Source organism: Euprymna scolopes, chromosome 26 (assembly GCF_053919585.1).
Source record: "Euprymna scolopes isolate OS-2025 chromosome 26, ASM5391958v1, whole genome shotgun sequence".
Classification (NCBI taxonomy): domain Eukaryota; kingdom Metazoa; phylum Mollusca; class Cephalopoda; order Sepiida; family Sepiolidae; genus Euprymna; species Euprymna scolopes.
Window position 1 is genome coordinate 72326728 of NC_136507.1, and position 22578 is coordinate 72349305.

A 22578-nucleotide genomic window follows, 5' to 3' on the forward strand; every position below is an offset into this window, starting at 1 on the left:
CACGTCTACAAAACTCCAGTAGAAGACACTACTCTCACAAGTAGCTGCACACTTGTTTGGCCTGTCAGGTGGCAGAATTGGAGGAAATATAAAGACATAAAAAAAACTTTTTGAATGGATTGTTTTTTTTTATGTGTTTGCATGAGTTTGCATATGAGGAGAATAGCTGCTTTAAAAAGGACGAATTGAAGAGGACAACACTGCTAGCTTGTGGAACTCTGTTCAACTGGCCTGCTTTCCAGCTGACTACAATATGGTTATCTTAAAGTCCAACATAAACGAGTTCTTGTTGAACTATCCCCTTAAATAATCAAATTATACCCAATTTCTGCTACTAACAATTACTACACTGTTGTTCCAATGACCACCGTACATTCATTAACCCTTATCCTCAAGTAGCACTCAAGCCTTGATAAGTAGTGACTCGCTTGTAAAAAAAAAAAAAAAAAAAAAAAATGCTCTCTAAAAATTGAGTGAAAACTAACTTTATCATGGGACTGCTTCTCTGCAGATTACAACAGTCGACTTCAAATCTAGAACCAATAAATAACAATGTCATAATCTGTCTCCATAAATAAAACATTCCATTCCACTGACCAGTTTTAGTACTCCCATAGTGTTTTTCATCTTTTGCCTTACCTGACAATCAAATCATCACCTTAATCCTTATCCTCGAGTGGTTTTTGGCCTTGATAAATTCAGGAGAGTTATTAAGCGAACCTTGGGTTTACTTTCAGCAGTCTCGTAGCTCTCGCTTCCCTTATTTTGTCCTTTAGTCCTCACATTCCATGAGCGATGTTTCTGACAAAGGAGGAAGAATTACTGTTTTCTGGGTCACAATGTATCCATATCATTTGGTTTACAGAATTTTTTTTTTTTTTACCTTCTTACATCAAGTGGCTTCATGCCTTGTCTGGAGCGATTTCCATTAGATGAAAATGGTGACACAATAAGGCACCACACCCAAAATAAGTTCAAAAAACAATTTTTTTTTGTTTTATCCCAAACGAGGCACATTGCCATTTGGAACATAAGAGGCTACTGTTTAGGATTGTGAGGAGGTGAGCAGCAAGATGTGTGTTCTTTCTTTCTTTTTTTTTCCTACCTTACTTCCCAACTCTATGAACTACTAAAACTTTCTGCACACAACTGTGGTGAATCCCCAATTAAGGAGCTTTGAAGAGTGTGTAGTCACTATTATTAATGCCACGTTCATGTGACCCATTTTTAGAGTCCCAAGTACATATGAGATGTGAGATACAATTCATCATTTGCGGATGTTGGAATAAAAGTATTCATCTAATGAAACACCACTGCGCGTTCTGTTTTTTTTTTTTTCTCACGTTCACCCCTAACAAGGCATATCGCCATTTGCATGTAAAGAGCTACTTACTATTTGGGACCATATTTAGGAAGGATTAATAAAATGTTGATTTACATTACATTTAAACTTCTGCATATTAGTACAGTCAGGGTAGCAGGAATGGAATTCCAAAATCTAGTTATTCAAGGGAAGAAACTATTAGAGTGTAAAGCTTCCTGGCATTTAGAGACCTCAACAGTGAAGGGGTGAGATTTTGTTAAGCGGGTTTGTCAGGGATATGTATGTTGAGGGGGCACAAGTGCAACAAGTTCATCAAACTATTTTCCATTAAAATATTTGTAAAACAGATGCAACACTGCAGCGATGGGACAGGGCTTGGAGCTTAGTTGATAAAGTGGGATTTATTAGATTGAAGACATTTTTTTTTTTTTTTTTTTTTTTTGAGACCCTATCTAAGAGGGAGAGACTAGTGGTAGATGTAAAGCCCAGATGTGGCAACAATATACCATGGGTGGGTGAATGATGGCCTTGTAATGGTACTATTAATATTTGTCACAAATTTTAGGTTAAAAAAAAAAGTACATGCCACATAAGATCTGTTTCATTTTAAGAAAAGTATCCTGATACTAAAGCTGACTTTTTCGTATACTATAAATCATATTTTCTTATTATTGGTTATGAATAAAAAACGCACAATTGTCAGCTAAAACATTTGTCCTCTAATGCTGAGTGTCATCCTCCCTTTTTATATTCCAGCAATAGTCTGCCAACATGTCAAGGTTCTATTTTTTTTTTTTTAAAACGTTTTTCCATCACTGAAATATCTTGAAATTTCTCGCCATGTTCATCACTCACATTACTAAGATTCTCTGAAAAATCCTCAAAAGTGACAATTTTGAAAAAAAAAAAAAAATCAAAAAAAAATTGTACCTTATTCTGCAAAAGGAAGGCCAGAAATGGATTTTCCATGCCATCATGAATATAAAAATGGCTATAGATGTCCTGTATTTTTTTTTTGGGGGGGGGGCGTTGCACAGTGCAAGTAACAACTTTTCTTATTTAAGTTAACATTTTTTTTCTTTTTTTTTTTTTTGCACAACTTTTAGATTTTATGGTCAAATACAATTTATTATTAATAGACTATTCACTTATAACATAAACATTGGTTTTATTATATATATATATATATATATATATATATATATATATATAAACTAGCAGGGAGACCTGACGTTGCCTGGGATTGAATAATGATCAACAAATGTTTCACACTCCTGTATTTTATTATCGAAATTATTGAAATCGCATATTTTTTTAATCAAATCGATTGTCTGCTTTAGTTGGGAACCCATCGCAGTACACCAGGAGGAAGTTTCACATACCGCCCCGCAATGTCTTAGTTCACAATACATTGTAGTCTACATTGCACTAGAACCAAGTGTTGATTATATCAAATTATTTTTTTTATATATAATGACTTGCATTAAAGTTTAAAATGCTAAAGTCAAGTATTATACTTCATTTGTGCTCTAAGCAGAAACATTCATTTTGAATGTACCCCCTTTCATATCAAAGAATCTACTGTTGATTTTATATTTTGAGCCTTTTGGCTTGTGTGGTAATAAAACTTCTCAAATACACTGGTGATGTTAGGCTGTGTAAGGTGTTAACTTTGGTCAAAATCGCCTGTTCCTTCTTTCATCGGATTATTTTGATTATCGATACCTTATCTAAGAACACTGCCAGGCACATAAAGTACCTTTGTGTCAAATTTCATAAAAATAGGCCAGCCGTTTTTGAGTTTATAGCGAACGAACTTGCGCGCATACACACATACACACCGACAAAGTTCCATTTATATAATAGTAGATAGATATATAAAATATATATTTGTGAGAAGGAAGACTTTAGACTATAACTAATAGGCAAAAATGGCAACAAAAAAATCGACTATGATTCTTAAAAGAGGCTTGTCGTAATTATTGTTTTTAGTTTGTTTAAATTTTTATTGTGTTTAAAAGATGAAAGACCAAAGTTAATCGCTAAAAAAAGAAGAAAAAAAAATGTATGTTTATATTTCAGTGAAAAATGTAATGATTTTAAAAAAATTTTTTAATTCAAATTTGAATAAATCAAAACTAAAAAATTCCAACAAAACAAATTAATCAACAAACTATTTGTATACAAAACCTCCTTTAACAGTATGAATAAAAATAAGTGTCGATAATGTTGTGAAAATCAAATATTAAATCATTGTTTCAATTCAGAAACATAATGTTTCTTTCATTTACAGTTATGGTGGAATGTTGGCTGCCTATTTCCGAATGAAACATCCGAGTGTCTGCGATGGCAGCATTGCCGCCAGTGCACCAATTTATCTTCTGAATCCAAAATTTGACCACAGTTTTTTCTTCACAGATGTCACTAAGGTAAGCGTTTATAATCCAACATGTCCGACATGACTCGACTCTACATTTTCTTTTCAAATCTAAAAAAATTGATCTGTTCTCTGAATAAAAAAAAAAATATTTGATTAAAATAAACTTAAATTTGTCTTTGGAATTCCCTACCTGCTACCTGTTTCCTTTACTGTATCAACATGCAGAAATTTAAATGTAATGCTGTCATCGGGTCATTGCAAAAGCTTCTGCTGGTTTCTAAACTGGGTATTTTGAAACCATTTTAATTTATTTTATGCATATTATTACTTAAACATATCACCATGATTAATTTAAAACTTTTTCTTTCAGATTATTAAAGCATTCATATTTTTTTGCAATATTCTTATACATGTTGGCCCGAAAACAATCTTTAGTCAACAGAAAGGAAGTCATCTTCCATCATAATAATGCTCCTCACAAAGGACTACTGACTAAAGATCTCCTTGGAGAAATTGGTTAGGAAAACTTGACCCATACTGCATAGTCTTGTGATCTAGCTCCCTCGGATTATCACTTATTTTAAGGATTGCAAAGCCTTTGTTTAACATCACAAGAAGAGATTGGACAGTTAGATTAATATTTCACATCAAAACGTAAAGAATTTTATGAGGTATTCATAAACTTGTTGAAAATCTTTTGCACTGTCCTATGAAATGGATTTCTTCTAGAAATAAATATGAAACACTTTATATTTACAAAAGGGAAATAACTCTTCTCCCTTTATCCTTTAGATAAACAATATTTTGGAAAGTAGTGATGTCCCTTGCATTATAGACTAACTCACACATTTTGAGATTGGACATCTTGCACAGTGACTTTCAATTAATTATAAACGAAAGAAGTCAGCAAAACATTACATAAAAAAGGGAACTAGATTGAAGGAGTAAATTAAAGATTGTCACTTCCAATGTGATTTTATTATTTGTGTTGAACTATGTAGCATAATATTATTTTCTGAGTATTTAGTAGTATTAATTTATCTCATTTGAATCAAGCACTGTTAATAAACTGTTGCATGTTATTGGTTTTTCTGTACAAAAAATTAATTTTTTGTACTATCCAGAAAAATATCAGCTTTATCAAAACATTTGTTGATTAAATATATTTTTCATTTTGCAGAATTTCCACAGGTCCTGCTAGTATAATTAATTATCTTACCTATAGAATTATATTTAAAAACTTGATTTAGCATTAAATAACCCATGGATGGTTGAGGTGCCGTAAACCAAACCAAGCTTGTGAATGGCACATGGTACGAAGACACAATGTTATGCACAGATATCAATAACTTTAAAGGCAAATGTCTGTGAGTGTGTATTTGTATGTCTAAAAACTTTGGTCATTTGCATCATACAAGCACCAATGTGGCATCGTTAGTGATCTCTCTAACAAAAAAATATCGAAAAATTGGAAAAATCGTTCATTATTTTGTATAGAAATATCATTTTGTTTGAAGGGACGCAGATAAAAACATTACTTTCGTCATGATTTTCAAACCACGCATGCGCGAATCATCATTATGTTCTTTAGTTTTAAATAACTAAATTTGTGACGTTATAGCCACTCGGTCTCGTGGGCCCATTGATAAAAGCGTTCGGTTACTAACTTCAGTTTTGAGTTTACAAACGGCACTCATCATTTGATCAAAAAAAATTTTTTTTTTTTTTTTTCCTTTCAGTTAGTTTCACTTCTGATGCCACCCAAGTCCTTTTTTTTTTTTTTTTTTTTTTTTTTTTTTTTTTTAGACTGGGCAGCTCCCTGTCTTTAGTTAATAATAAAGAAAACTTCTAAAGTAATACAAACTATAAAAGTTTTTCCTCATGGAGGTTGCCACTTTATTCTAATCTTTTCTGTACATGGGCGCTGATGATAACCTAACCACAAATAAAATAAATGCATACATTATGAATATTATAAATACCTTAGTGGTAGGCCAAAACAATTGTCTACTCTGTATGAATATTAAAGATAATGTTTGGCTGAACTTATAATAGTTTGTTTCCTGAATTCCCTGTGTGTGTGTGTGTGTGTGCGAGACGTGTGGAGGCTTGAAATGCTGGAAGCATGTAATAATTGATCTCAATAACCGTCTTCAATCTCATGCCTGCTTGAGTGTGTGAATTCACCGGTAGAATTAAAAAAAAAAAAAAAAAAAAAAAAAAAAAGTCAATTTTGGGCTCATGGACTTTAGGTGTCTGAGTGAGTGACACTCGTCTGATAAGACGTTGCAATCATCATATATTGTGCGTGTATAATTATAAATAATCCTTTTTAATATTTAGACACTATTGTTTCATCCTTCTTGAATTAACAGTGCAGGAAGTTACAATTGCTGCTGGTCATAGGATTTGAACCTTGCAATGAAGCCATCTCTGTCTCTATCAGCAACGAACATAACCACAGGGCCAACATCAATCACAACAATATTCAAGTGAATTTAAATATTTATAAAGCCGTAAACGTCAGGGAGATGCAGAGGGAGGAGGGGTACCCAAGCACTTGCCCCTTTTACTCCTGTTTTAAAAGTGGCCTTTTCAGAGGAATTTATTATAGTCCTGAGCCCCACCAAGACGATGTTCATTACTATATTTTTGCCATTTTCTTTTTACCTGAGCACCTGCCCTATAAAAGGTCTCTGCATGTCACTGATAAACATTATTAAATGGCGATCTATAGTGATCAAGTGACTACTACTACTTCTTTAGTTTAAGTCAAGTCGGTGTGTGCACACTAATTTTGTATGTTTTTTGTTTTATTTTTTTCTAATTTTAGGATTTCTCTGAATCCGTTTCTGGTTGTGTTCCAAGGATCAAAAGAGCTTTTACCAAAATGGATCAGTTGATGACTGAGGGCAAAAAAGGTGAATCTGATTTTTAACTAATACTCAATATTTTTATTTATTTTTTTAAATTATTATTGCTAATTATATATGTACAGCTTCTTTCTCACAGAAGAAACATTGCTAGCTTTTCTCTATTGTTATTTTTATGCTAAGTGCTCGACTGAGCTCTGAAATATGTCGCTGTAAAACATTCACAACAAGAACTCCTCTAGCTCCAACAACTAAATTTTCCTCCCTCCCCATGTACCTAAAACTAAGCAATACTTCCATGAACAAAGTTTCTTTCTGACAACTATCCATCTGTAGAACACAATACTATGGCACTGTTTCTCAGGAGGCTTTAGCATGGTCATTTTCAAGTTCAAAGTTAACAAATTCTTGTCCTTTTAATACAATTTTTGACCAATCTTAACCATTTTTACCAATCTTTACGTTGTTTCACTATCCTGACAAACTTATTAACATTTATCCTTGAGTGGTCTACGGGTCTTGATAAGTGGTAATTTGTTATGAACACTTAAATAATCTTATGTCTTTTTAGCTCTACATGAGACTCTCTTTCTCTCTTTACCTTACTCACTCCTCCAATGATGTCCAGCGAATGATGTCACTGAATTAGTCCGTCTTGAGTCCCAGTTGGTCTCTTGGTGCTCGGTGGTCACTGTGACGAAGGCTCTAGTTGTTGAAAGGTCCTGTCTGGCGAATTACGAATACCCTCTACTCCCATGTAAGATCGGAAGGGCAAATCGTCCAGCACTGTTGTTAAATCTGTATCACTGGAGAGTAAAGGTCATTTAAGCCAAAAGAAAAAAGAATAACACTTCGACAACTTGTTTTTGGATAATGTAAATAGAATCTCCCAACTATGCGAGATCATACAATATTTTTTACTATTATGGGGTAACATATCACACGAGAATGTTCATATCTTATTATATCCACTATTTTTTTTTATTAACTTTTTTATTTAGTTTTTTATCTTTTTACTTGTAACTCAGGATTAGCGATGTTGACTAAATACTTCCAACTCTGTCAGCCATTAACTGGTAAAGCTGCCTACACTCATCTTTTGGGATGGATTCGTAACGCCTTCACCAATACAGCTATGTTTGATTACCCCTACGCAACTAACTTTCTTCCAGTTGGAAACCCAGTTAAGGTAAGAATGTTTTGTATTTTATATATTTTGATGGTTGCTTTTAGAGCAAAATATGAAAACAATGTTTATTTAGTTCTTATCTAGAATTCCACATATATTAAAAAAAATAAAGAAAAAATTTCTAAGATGTACATGCCAGTGACAAAACAAGTATCATATTCCAAAAATCACATAAATTGATCAAGTAGTTTTATTTTTAACTAGCAGACCGCCCAGTGGTAAAATATGCATAAATATTTTAATTCATACAGAAACTGAAACATGTGCGTGTGAATATTATGCTTTTTATAAACAGTTCATTTAAAAAAAAAATACTTGAGCTGAGATCGAAACCAAAACATAAAGACAGTGAGTCAAGTACAATAACCATTAGGTGAGCTTGACACTATCTTTAAAAAAGTGTTTTCAAACCTACTTATTCTTAACATAAGGCATCTGTCATGTGAACGATTCATGCATGCGCATTTGTGAAACAGTTGACAAACAGATAAAAATTTGATGACCCAAAATTGGTTGAATAGTTTGCTAGAGACCGCAAAGATCAAATCTTTTGAACTTTGACCCCTTGGCAGTCAAATTTTTGGCAAAAACAAAGCTTGCCCTATGTCTGAATACACTTAATGTAAAATTTCAAATGTTTAGGCCAAAAATTGGCTGAGTGATTTGGTAGAGACCACAGAGGTCAAATTTGTTTTTTAACTTTTACCCAAATTTTGACCCCTTACATTTATTGTTTTGGACTCCAATCAAGTTAAAATGTTTGATCCATGTCCAAGTAACCTACATCTAGAATTTCAAGTGTTTAGACCCAAAATCGGCAGAAGAGTTTGGTAGTTTTCCAAGGTCAAATGGTTGAACTTTGACCTCTTGACAGCCAAATTTCTGTCCGAAAACCGATTAAAAAGATTTTTCCAAATCTCTGTAGAGTGAAAATTTACAGAGTAATGTTATAGGGAAATGTACACACACACACACAATTTCACTTTTATAGATATATAGATATAGATACAATAAGAAAATCAAATTTTAGGAGTATCTGAGGAGTGACTGTTTTACCTGACATTTTGAAAAAATCCCCAAAAAAACAAGGGATAAATGTTAATAAAATTTAAGTGTCAGACTTTTTTTTTTTTTTTTTTTTTTTTGCATATATGCGTTCACACCATTCTTTTGTGTGACTGCGAGATTTGGCTTGTGCCAGCAAACTACCTACAAAAACTGGAAGTATTTGACCATCACTACCTTATGTTGCATCCTTCATATGTTCAGTGGCAACAATTTATCCCCAACAGTACAATTACCACTTGCTGCAAGTTCACCTACCTCCAAAAATCTTTCCTTGCCAGATGCCTTCTTTGGTTAGGTCACGTTCTTCAACAACCTCCAGATGACTTCATCCGTAAAGTTATCTATCCATCATTGTCACCAGGCTGGAAGAACCGTCATGGTGACCAACTCAAAACCTTGCTCAGGACAGTGAAGCAGGATGCTGAACTGATTTTGGGCCCTCACCTTCTTAGGGTCCGTCGATGAAACTGCAAATGGCTTGCACTCATAATGGAAGCAACCTTGAATCGCCATGCCTGGTCGGAATGTGGTGAACTTGTTGGAAAAAGCCAGACTAGCTAACCCCGGGTTAATATCGCAACCTTAATCATGACCATTCAAGTTTTATTACTACAGCTCTCCTACGAGCTACCTTTTCTTCATACTTGCTATAAAATGGTAAAAGCTGAGTAAAGATAAAAACATATCAGGTATCGTTCCAACACCGTCAAAGGAGTCGATATAAACCAGAAATTCTTTAAATAGTCTTAAGAATCATTTTATCTGTTTATTTTTTATGTTTGCGTCGCAACAATTAACTTGCGTAAATGAATTTGCAGACTGTGGCATAGCTTGGAACTAACACAAAGAAACCAAAAAGAAATAAATTTCTTTTTGTTTTTTTTTTCTCCTTGTTTTTCTAAAATTATTCCAAAATTGTATCTTTTTTGAAATTATATTAAATATTTAAAAAAAAAAAAAATATATATATATTTTTTTTTATTTATTTATTTTTAATAGTTTTCCTGCGACCATGTTTTATCAGCGGCTGATGATATTTCTGGATTGGCAGCTGCTTCTGGTAAAATATTTTCCTTCATCGTGTGCAATGCGACTGTGATGGTAATGGGGTTGGTTTTGGTGGGAGAAATGAGTTTGGATTTGAGAGAAAAAAGTCTTGTAGTCAAGTCAAATTTATGTTCATGATTTTCTGACAGCTTGACATGGACAGAATTTCTTTGGATTGTTCAAACAACTGTTTTCATCTTGGATATTATTTACACAAAAAAAATTTATGGTGACTTTATGCATTATTTATATTTGATTGTTCTCGTATTGTATTAAATTTTATACTCTGTCTGCTTAGTAGGTGATTGTTGTTTGGCATATACTGCTTTTTTTTAAGTCAGCTTACTCTCCACTCTTCTATAATTTTTACTTCACCCCATAAGGACGTTTCCCTCTTCCCTCCATACATGGTCAGCCATACCCAACTTTTCATTATGTCCACATAGTGCGGTTTTCAGTGTTCATCTAACCATACTTTTACTGGGAAAAATGTCTCACCTTTGTATATTTTCCACATTTATATGGAATCTTCTACACACAGTTCTTAGTCATGATTTGTTTTTCCAAATTTGACAAAGATTCCCAGAGTTCGACAATATACACCTGAAGAAGGTCTGGGGTTACATCACCGAAAACGTAAGAATAACACAGTCTGAGAACAGTAGTTCAAATATTTCTTTGTTTAAACTGTTTAGTAACCAATTAAAATTAGTAAAAATAAGTTTTTTTTAGACTTTGAGTAGATAGAGGGTCAAAAAGATGACCTGGGGCCTCAAGGTCAGCAGTTTGGTTGATGGTTAGATGGAGGAGCTTCTATGTCATCTTTTGTGTTTTCATAAAGGTAGCAAATATTAAGATCTATATAATAATTAGGGCTATGACAAGAGAATATTCTTTTCATTATTTTGACTCTTAATTAAGTATATATCCATTAACATCTTATGTTTTTAGATAGAGATGTGGTTCTCGATTGATTAACTGTGTCGGATATATGCTTGAGAGTCAAAACAATGAAAAGAACATGTTCTTGTCATAGCCCTAATAATAATACACTAAGACATTTCATGTTCATACATATGTTCATAACTTTCAAACGCGTCTTAAAAAAATTATATTGTTGAATCTGCAAAGATGGTGACCAGTGATCTGATGTTACCAAGATAAAAGAAAATTTGACTTTGCCCATTTTAAAATTGTGCTAAAATGAAATAATGTTGTCCTGTTGACCTAAAATAAAACAATGGAGAGTAGGATGTGGACGTTGGTTTTACTTTCAGCAGCTTCGTATTTCTCACTTTCTTTATTTTTGTCCTTTAGTCCTCACATTCCATGAGTTTGATTTCTGACAAGGTTGGAAGACTTGCGGTTTTCCGTGTTGGAATATATCCTAACACTTCTCGTTGGCCAGTTTTTGACTTTGAAGTGGTATTATATTTTAGTTCCTTACATCAAGTGACTTCATGCCTTGTCTGGAGCGATTTCCACTAAAAAAAAAACAAAAAAACAGTACAGTCAAAATAAATATATTTCAAAAGGTGATAATTATTTTATGGTAAGAAGGCAGAATATTTGTTTGAAGAAAAATGAAATTGCTACAATTTTAAATAGTCATTCCTTCTATTTAACGCAGATTTAACTGACAATAACAATAACAATGGGCCAAGATCAAAGTGTAGTATCTGTTATGATGCTACGCTTCAATTTTTTGTTCTCGGTTAGTGGAGGAGAAATCCTTCACGACTGGGACACATTTTATTTTTGTTCCTTTTTTTCACATTAAAAAATGGTGTCTAACTCTCTCCTAATGGGTGGGGGTGAAGATGGGGGGGGGGGCAAGTAAATAGGAACAGTAAGACAGCGGTGAATATTGTTTTAAAAAAATTAAATTGCTACAATATAAATAAATAAATAAATAAAAGACATTTGTTTTATTTAGTTGAGACATATTTGGCTTGACGACAATTATTACTTTTTTTGTGGAAAAAGAAAGCCATTTTGTTCTTACTAAAATTATATATTATTTCAAAAGAATACTATTAATTTATATTATTTTTTTTTTCCTTTTTTAATTTTTATAAATAAAAATATTTAATTTATTTATTTTTTTTTTCATTTCTGAATAAATTTTTTATCTTGTTTAATTTTAAAAAAATATTTTTTGAATTTTAAAAAATTGTGGGGGGGTATTTTCTTTCGCTTTTCGTTTTTTTTTTTCCTTTCATCTTTTTTCTGTTTCGTTTTTTTTCCATTTCTTTTCTCTTTCATTTTTTCTTCCGTTTTTTTATTTTCTTCCGTTTTTTTATTTTCTTCCGTTTTTTTATTTTCTTCTGTTTTTTTATTTTTCTTCTGTTTTTTTATTTTTCTTCTGTTTTTTTATTTTTCTTCTGTTTTTTTTTTCTTCCGTTTTTTTTTTTTTCTTCCGTTTTTTTTTTCTTCCGTTTTTTTTTTTCTTTTTTTTTTTTTTTTCTTCTTCCGTATTTTTTCTTCTTCCGTATTTTTTTTTCTTCCGTAATTTTTTTTTCTTCCGTAATTTTTTTTTCTTCCGTTTTTTTTTTTTCTTCCGTTTTTTTTTTCTTCCGTTTTTTTTTTCTTCCGTTTTTTTTTTTCTTCCGTTTTTTTTTTCTTCCGTTTTTTTTTCTTCCGTTTTTTTTTTTTTCTTCCTTTTTTTTTTTTTTTTTTCTTCTTCCGTATTTTTTTTTCTTCCGTAATTTTTTTTTTTCTTCTGTAATTTTTTTTTTTCTTCCGTAATTTTTTTTTTCTTCCGTAATTTTTTTTTTCTTCCGTTTTTTTTTTCTTTCTTAATTGAATATTTCTGATAAATAAATTATAAAGTATTTAAAATCGTTTTTTACTTTAAATTATTTTCAGGTATTTATTATAATGCAACTTTTGGTCCACTGAAATGTTTTGACATTTCCAAAGAATATGTGTCTTGTGCAGATCCAACTGGATGTGGAATCGGACCAAACGCCTGGGCCTGGGATTATCAGGTAATTTTTTTTTTTTCTCAGAAATAAATTGAATAATTGTGAAATGGATAATTTAGATAACGTTTAGTTTTAGCTTATAAATCATTTAAAATCATTTGTTTTAGAATGTGTAAATTTTGTACAAAAGTGAGATTTAATATAAGTAATATGTATATCATTTTCATACTTATAAATATGAGACCTACATCTTTACACTATCAATCCTGTGATGAAACGTTATTGATTTTTGACACTTTATCTAAGTTAAACATCCTTATCTAACTTAAACATTACATTGGCCAACACGTTTTTGGTGCCCAAGGTTTCTAAGCTGATTTAGACTAATTTGGGGGTGCTAATTCTGTAAAATCATAAATTTTTTTCTATTGGGATCAAGTTATTGAGATATTTACTATTTTATCTTTTTTTTTTCTTTTTTTTTTTTTTTTTTAACCTTAAAATTAGTTGTTCTGCCTACCTGTTTTGAACCCTTTAAGTTACTCTTAACTAAAAAGTTACTTTTTTCCTAATTTTCTCTTCTGGTTGATCTTTACTTCCTTTTTTCAACCACTGGTGACACTTTCTTCTTTATTCGTTCCAATCTCCGGCATCAACAGTACGTTTTACTCATTTCTTCTTCTGGACAATGTGTTTGTTTACTTTGTCGTGCAACGTGACACTTCATGTTCAATTTCTTTACAAACTTATTCAGTTTTTCGATTTCTTTAACTCCTTCATGAAATCTTTTTTTTTTTTTTTATTTTTTTTTTTTTTTTTATTTTACCTCAAACAAGGCACAGTGCCACTTTGATGTAGGGGGCTACTATCGAGGACATAAGTTTATGTAGGGAGTTGAGCAGCGAGATGTCTGTTTACATTACACTTCTGAACTTCTGCATGTCAGTACAATTAGGGAAGCAGGAACCCGGAAGGGAATTCCAAAGTCTAGCAGTTCTGGGGAAGAAACTATTAGAGTAGAAGGCTTTCTGACATCTGGGGATCTCTACTGTGTAGGGGTGGGACTTTGCTGTTTGTCAGGGGTAATTCCTTCTGGGTAATGGGGGTTATCTGACTTGCTATTTGCTTTCTCTCTTTTTCTCACCACCTGAAATGGTTTTGTTCAATAGTTAGAAAAAGGCATCTTTTTTTTTTTTTTTTTTTTTTTTTTAATCGCTAATTTTTTGTGTGACAGGAAGGATTTACATATACAGATAAATGTACATTGGTCTTAATTAAAATGGAGAACTATCTAATTGCCACCATTTTCCGTTTATTTAAAAAAAAAACAAGTTTTATTAAAAACTGATTGTGAATGACGTTTGTTCATCAAACCATTAGGTCTCGCTGTCCTATAAATAGAATACAAAATAATTTCTCTTTTAAAATCTAATAAGATAATCTATAATAGCACTGCTTACTACTTTGAAGAAAAGATAAATTCATCGATATTCATCAACTGATCTCCATGAGCTGTTGGAACCCTGTCAAAAATTCTTGTGAAATTTGATAAAATTCTATTTGTTTGCGATGAGGTATAAACTTATATATATGGTAATAAACTGCATTCATGTATTGCAAATCTCATAAAATTATTACTTATGAATTACTTAACAAAGTTGGATGCAAAAGTTATGTACTTAGGCTTGATTAATCACATATGCCATAACATTGCTGTCATATATATATATATATAGATATATATATATATATATTATATATAGAAGCAAACAGTTAATAAAACATGTTAAAAAAACACTTTAAATATGTTTTTAACTCCTTTTCAATCTGAAAAGGAAACACTTGATAAGTGGTCAATTGATAATTGTAATTTTATTTTATATATTGATGATGGACAGACAAGTTTCCCGGGTCATCATGCAAAAAGACAAACCTTGAACTTTCAATGACTTTGTAAAAATGTACTACTTTATTGTAATCTTAAATTCGGAAACTTGTATAAAAATCTTTAACATCCATAAGGCTTCTATCCAGTCATGACTGACAAAATGAAAGTATGCTACCCCATTGATTAAATAAAAGGTTCTGTTTGAAATTCCATCACAGAATCCGGAGTTTGACAAGATACAACTGAAAAATATCTACAATTATGTCAACCGAAACGTTTGAGAAAAACTCTCAAGATCCGAATAATCCAAATAATCAATCCTCGTTTCAGAAACTTAATAAAAAATAAGCATGTAAGTTTGAACAAGTGTGGGGGGTCACACATTTTCCCTCTTGCTCAACTACCCACTGACCCCAACGCTGTTTCTTTTCTTTCAGTTTCTCTTTTCATTCTGGCCATGTTGTTGTCTTTTGCTCATTGGTAATGGTTGAGGGGGTCCACTGGCTCACAAGTATATAAAAAAAAATAAAACCGCTTGAAAGAAAAAGTAGAAAATATTCTGTGGATGTCGTTGGGCTCTGGGTGTGTTGTGTGTATGTGTGACACCATCGCTGGAAACAACCCTCTTGGCACTAAGGTCTACATCTATGTTAATGCGGTGTTCGTCAGCTCATCTCGATCTGCTCCAAGCTACTATGATCTGCCTTAAACTTTTTCTAAACTTCCTTCAACTGTTGCTGCTACACCTCGATTAACAATCCTATTACAGCTGTCTTTTGTGTGTCTTGGTGAAAATCTTTTTTATTGTCTTTTTTTATTAAACTCGCTCTGTATAACCTTTGTTCTGCAGATAAACTTTTTTTTTCTTTTCTTTTCTTTTAAAGGCTTGTACAGATATACTTCTTCCTCCAGGCAGCAACAATGTGACTGATATGTTCCCAATCCTTCCATTCAATGACACACTTCGCAACGAATACTGTATGAAAACATGGGGAACCAAGCCAAACCCTGACTGGGCATATTGGGGACAAGGTAACGGGATTATTCTACACACTGCAGTTTTTCGTGTTTTAATAATTATTCAAATTTATAAAAAAAAAAAAATTTTCAATAAAAAAAAAAAAAATTTCCAATATTATAATTTCTTTGTTTTCTTGCAGACTTGAGAACAACAAGCAATATTGTATTTTCTAATGGAGATTTGGATCCTTGGCACCGTGGTGGGGTAAGACAATTTTTTTTTTTTAAATTATTTCAAGCAAGGCATGAAACAACTTAATATAAAGAGCTAACAAGAACGAAAGATGAATATCACGAAGACAGGAGATACATATTGAACTTCTTCCTGAACAAACCAAGGCAATAGGTAGGTGGAAAAAAGTCAGCAGGAAGAGTTCCATAATATTGCAGTTCTTGGTAAAAAGATATCAGGAATATGATACTGTCTTGCAATAAAATATCAAAACGGTGAATTAATGAAGACCACTAGATCAACAAGTCAAATGAGCCAGAACAAAAGAAGCAGGGAATAGATAAGACAATTCTGAAGAGCACGTGTCATAATAGTATTTATAGAAAAGACAGACTAGCAACATCATGTCTCTGAGAAAGAGAGGTTGCAGAGAAAGGATGAGACCAATCAAATTACAGATATGTTTCTGCAAAAACCCTCAAATGGGACAGGTTCACCAGCCCAAATGTGGTAACAGTACTCTGATAGTATTGCGTGGGGGGAAAGGGGGGTTTGTTTATATTGTGTGTTAATGCTTACTTTACAGTACATCAGCCCTTATGAGGGGGTGATAAAAACGAAGCAGAACATACCTTTTATATCTTCACATCTCTTGACTGTGTTTTCACATGGTTTGTGTCCAGGTGTTAGCTCACCTTGAACAAAAACTCATGCATAACAGATACAAGTCTCATTTCTCTGTGAAACTGGATAAAGTTCCAATTGTCCAATCAAAGTCACATCCCTGTTTCTGCGTCATCCTTAGTTTTATCTGCCATCCATCCCTATTTCTCGTCACTTCCACGAGAGGTCTTTCATCTTCTCAGAATCGTGACAGAATCGTGCCTGCGATTAACTGTAGACTGTCAAACTCTAGCTGTGGACTCTAAACTGACTAGAAAATTCATGTGCGTCCCTATTTATTTTAAGGTGTGTGTGGAGCTGTAACCCCCATTACCCGGCTTGCACTCAAAAGGCATTGACCAGCCTTGTGACATTTGCTAGCATACAGGTGCATGTGTTGTCAAACCTGTCAGCCTCAACCCTTCAACCGCTGTACACTAAACTTAGAATACAAATTGCATTCAACTCAGTACTGCATTAAGTGTTATTGACACGCAACAATAGTTGATTTGTAGATAAGCATCCTTTCTGTAAATTAATCTTTACATAAAAACATGCTCTCTCTCTCTCTAATATATATATATATATTTATATAATGCCAACTGCAGAAGAACTGTTGGCGATGGGTTATGTCTAAAAATTGAAACTTGGTGGCTGAGCAGTCAATATCTTGGTTATCTCAATGGTCACATTATTTTGCAACTCTGCACTTTAGTTCCTATTTGCGCCAACAATAAGACTTTGGGCAGATGCTTTTCAGACTGATACACTATTAGATATGTTGCGCACACAAACATATCTCAATTACGCACCGGTTATTCGCCCTTGTCTCAACTTTAGGTAATAAGATAAAAACGTATGTTACTCCCTTCGTAACTTTTAAATACTAGAAAGCGATGGCTGAATATTAATTAGGTTCTTGTCCAGAATTCCCCCTGTATTAAATAAAAATGGAGAAAAATCTGTATGATGTATATAGCCATGAAAACATCATATTCCAAAAATTATGTAAATTAATCAAGTAGTTTTATTTTTTAAGGAAATCATTTGTAAGTGATTAATAAGAATTTGTAAGCATTTCAAAAAAAAAAAAAAAAAAAAAAAAAAATCTTGCAAGTTTGAATTTTAATTATTATTATTAGTTATTTCCCTTTGTTTCCAAAATGGTGACGCAAGACAGTCGCTCCTCGGTTACTCATGAAATTGTATTTTATTTAAAAAATATACCTACTTACTCAATTTAGGTGATTTTTGGAATATATTTTTTGTTTCATCATGGGTAAATAGATTTTTTTAAATTTTAGTTTTTAAGAGGGGAGGAATTCTGGACAAGAACCATCTATTGGTACTGAGGCAACGCAAGCCTTTATCACACCTCCATGTGACTAATTCTTAGTTTCGTATTCAAAATCTGAAACTAGCAGCAACTTAAAACTGTACTCCATGCGAATATACTTGTTATGCGTCCCAATGGTAATAGACGAAGGGCAAGATTCCAAACAAGTTGGATAGACTCCGGGAAGGGTGGCAGAGCACAAAATATTGCTTGTCCAGAATTCATTCCCTCTACATTTGGAAAAAAAAAAAAAAAAATTTTTTTTTTTTTTTTATAATTTGTATAATATGCATACCTTTTGACTGAAAAAATATTGTACATCAAAAATCACGTAACTTGATCAAGCAATTTTATTTTTAAATAAAATAAAATTTTATGGCAAAACTACAAGAGACAATCTTGTGATGCCATCTTGAAAGCAGTGAAAGGAACTAACCCTAAATAATTAAACTTTGTGGGATTTTGCAAAGCCATCAGGGATCAGGTGGGGATTGGAAAAACTCAAATTTGCTTAAAAATTAGTTTATAAAAATAATACTAGATTAATGTACATAACTTTTGGAGTAAATGTAAGCATTTATTTATTTAAAAGTTAAAAAAAAAAACGGTTTTGTATATTATTTTTTTGGAGAATCCTTTGCGATGAAGCTTCATAATTTGTGCATTCATTCTTTTTGCAGACTGTTATCCTCATCTTTATTGTTGTTTCGGTCAACTCCTCCTCTGGCCTTCAAGTGAGTCTCTATGGTTCCAGGTGAGCATTGTCTGAAGATAGCAGTTTCAATCCTACCCAAAGCAGGCCAAAGGATTAGTTGGTCAAAACCTGGTGAGACAGCAACAACAACTACGGAATGCAGTAATTACGACGGATACAGTTACAAGACTCAACATTCCTATCCCGTCCTGGTTAACTACCTGAAGAAGGCCAGAAGATTAGTTTACCGAAACGTAGTGAAACAACAATTATGAGGATAACAGTCCACAAAAAAAAATGAATGCACAAACTGAGTTTCAACAATACATCTTCATCAGGCATGGAATCTTTTTTTTTTTTGGGGGGGGGGGGGGGGTCTTATTTGGCAAGTTCATGTGGTCTTGAACTTTTTTTTTTTTTTTTTCAAATGTGTTGTATTTGTTTCTTTATTTTTATTAGAATTTGTAAATGATGTAATTAACAATTCCTCGGTAAAAAAAAAATAAATAAAACTTACAAAGATTTACATCAAGAAAGAAAATTGTATTTTATCTGCCAAATGAAATACACAACCTATGTCTACATTTCAAAATTGTCTAAAACTTTGGAGACATCATCAAAAAATGAAACATTATGATAGGAATTTAAACATTGAATATTAAATCTGAATTAGATACACTTTAGTAAAGCGAGAAAATTATATATGAATTCTTTTGACATGAAATTGGACATATCATTGCAATCAAGTGTGATGAACAAGACCCAGTATATCTACATTTCTGAGAAAAAAAAAAAAAATACAACCGTTGAATTTTCTGTTTACAGGTTCTCAAGGATGTTTCAAAATCTGTTCGAGCTTTCATGGTTATTGGTGGAGCCCATCATTTAGATTTACGGTCAGATTTTTTATTTTGTTTTGTTTTTTTGACATTTTTTAAATTTTTATTACAACATTGTATTTAAATTAATGTTAGTTTTACATGCTGAGATGTTTTCTGGACATCTTTTTGAAATCAATTTCTAACCATGTCTTTATTCCCTTTTCCGCTTATGTTTTCTTTAGACTTGAGTACTGGACTTGCTACCTCAACTGTTCTACATCTACCAACTCCAAGTCACATCATATTTAGATTAGCATCAATGTTACATACTAGCATTTTATATACAGGTTTTAGAAATCTACCCCTATATCTTTATTTATTCCTTATTTTCTTTGTGTACTGGATCTGTTACCTCAACTGTCCTACATCTACCAACTCAAGAACTATTTGGTTGTACAAAATTCCCCCATATTAAAAAACAAAAATACAAAATAATCTTTACCAATCACAAAACGAAAAAGTTCATATTCCAAAAATCAAGTATTTTTTATATATAGAAAATCATTCTTTTATGATTTTAAGTGATAGTAAATTGTAACCATTATGTGGCTGAAAACTGTTGTAAAAAAAAAAAATCTAGGAAGTTTCAATAGTTATCTCCCTTTGTTTATTTAAAATGGAGCAAGACCATCCGTTCGTGCTTCCTCATAAAATTTTATTTTCTTAGTTAAAAAATATAAATAAAACTACTTGATCAATTTGTGATTTTTAGAATACATTTTCGCCTCGTTATTGTAGTTTTCCTTATTTTTGATTAATAAGAATTTCCTGGTCGTAAAATATGCTTAAATATATTTTAATTTGTCCAGATTTCATATATATTATTATAGTCATGATTTCAAAAGTAAAAAAAATAAAGTATTTAGGTGCCATCAGCTAGAATCGAAATCAAAACTGTAGCATTCAAAGCTAGTGATATTACCATTGTACTAACGTGACATGCATATAAACCGATTAAAAATAAACTAACATGAATATACAATGTTTAACCATTTTTGACCCCTTAATAATTCCCATGAAAGAACAGCCCATAAAAAAATCCAATCATTTGAGGCCCCTAGTGCTGCTCTGCGACTTTTAGTTTCAGAGCAGATAACGTTTGAAGATATGGAAACTGACAGACATATAGCCATTTATATATTAAATAATAAAATTTTCGTTTTTTAACTTTCTTACAATTCTTCATATGAAAAATGATTTTCAATCTTTTCTTACAGAGGTCACAACTCCAAAGATCCAGTGAGTGTAATAAAAGTGAGAGGTCAAGAGGCCAAAATGATCGAAGAATGGGTGATGAAAGCAAAGAAATCTAGGCAATCAATTTCAACATAACATGAGAACAAAATCACTAGTTTTTTTTTTTTTTCAATTTATAATAAATAAAATTTAAACGGGTTAAAAAAAAAAAAAATATTCCCATCAAATTGAATTGAAGTGTCCAATGGTTAAATTCTATCAGTCTAATTTTTTTGGAATCTATTAAATTTTTTATTTTTTTATCCATCCATAAAGTCAAACATTTTTGTAAATTTATTAAAAATTATTTTATAAACTTTGTCTTATTTTATTTCTTATGTTGTAGAAAATATCTTTTAGTTGTATGAAAATTTGTTTAATGAATAATTTTAAGTCGAATTCTTATTTAACTTTGCTCTTGTAGAGAGTCAAGTAGATACCATGGTCCTTTTTAATGTAAGAAAAAAAAAAAAATTCAGCCTGGGTTTGGACAAAAATTCCAAATACCGCAGTCTAGAAAAATCTTTCACTCACAAAGACAAACATAAAGGGTAGAATCAGAACAATTAAAGACCAATTAACATTAAATGTAGATGTTTTAGTTATTTTCTCCAGACTTAAAATTTCATATCTTTCTTGTCAAACAAATAACTCAGAAGCTTCTAAAACTTATATTTTGGCTTTACACTTTTGGTTTAGTTGAAGTCATGACAAACGGTTAAGTTTTCAGTTACAAGGAAACTGGAAACGATTCTATAAACATTAATCAGAAAGGACTTTTCCTCGGTCGACAGCAGCATAATTTTTGCCAAACAGAAAGCGGAAATCAGAATGTCAAAATTTTTTTTATATAACCAAAATTTTATTTTATTTTTGGTAGTTTTTTTTTTATGCGCTTTCTGTTAAGACATAATTTTGTATATAAATGAAGCAATATTTGCATTACAGAAAAGATGGCAGGCATTAGTTAGATTTTTGCTTATTTTTGTTAATACTCCCCCCCCCCCCGATACGCAAATTTTTTTACTTGGAATCTGGTTTTAATATATACCCTTTTTATTATATAAAAGGGCAGTTGTCTGCATGTTTGTATATGCAGCTAAAAGTTAAAAAAAAAACTACAAATGGTTGGTATAAGCTGGATCAGCATTGCCCCAGGTGTAAACAGAAGAAAAAAAAATGAATAAATATTCATTCTGAGTGTCAACTAGGCTTAATTTTGTGTGAGGTAACTTTTTTTTTGCAATGTTATACTGTAATTATTTGGAAACATAATGTCAACTAATTCCAGTTTTGTGTGCATGTCCAGCTAGAGAGGAATAGACTGACTGAAGGAGGAAATAGGAGTTTTAATAGAAATGTTGCCAGAGAAGAAAGTAATAAACAAAATAACATTATACAACACATTTGAACAATATATTAAGCAACCCCCCCCTCCACACACACGTAATATTCTTAAACAGGATTTATTTAGTCTAAAAAAAAAAAAAAAAAAAAAAAATTCGACTAAATAAATGTTTTGTTATATTACCCATAAAAACTCATTTTTAATATTAAATAAAACTTATAACAAGCCGTGCGTGCGTAAACCCCCCCCCCATTTTTGACCTCTTAAATCGCAGGGGAAGCCGAATCCCAGTGTAAATAGATAATGGTGCAGTTTCAGGTCTTAACACATATTTGAGTAAACTACCATGAAAAACCACCATATAGTCAGACATATCAAGTTTTTGTTGAGAAATATGAAAAAGAGCCATAAAAGAGGTGCTTTTAGCACTGAAAGTCCCTGAGGATGCGAACCAGAATTTTTCCAGGGTCACCCATACTGGATTTATATTAAGAACCGGTTCCACATTTTGGCTAAGCTTCAGAAAAATGTA

General features: G+C 32.0%; 1 protein-coding gene across 1 annotated transcript in view; it reads left to right on the top strand.

The window, feature by feature from the left end:
• Positions 1-21014, top strand: part of LOC145248172 (dipeptidyl peptidase 2-like) — a 39292-nt gene extending 18278 nt beyond the window's left edge. The window contains exons 4-12 of the mRNA XM_080110010.1: positions 3618-3753; positions 6538-6625; positions 7606-7766; positions 9834-9894; positions 12750-12871; positions 15581-15728; positions 15857-15921; positions 19407-19477; positions 20680-21014. Coding sequence (XP_079966136.1) covers positions 3618-3753; positions 6538-6625; positions 7606-7766; positions 9834-9894; positions 12750-12871; positions 15581-15728; positions 15857-15921; positions 19407-19477; positions 20680-20794 — 967 coding nt within the window. The 3' untranslated portion in view covers positions 20795-21014. The remainder of the gene's footprint in view (positions 1-3617; positions 3754-6537; positions 6626-7605; positions 7767-9833; positions 9895-12749; positions 12872-15580; positions 15729-15856; positions 15922-19406; positions 19478-20679) is intronic.
• The last annotated feature ends 1564 nt before the right edge of the window (positions 21015-22578 follow it).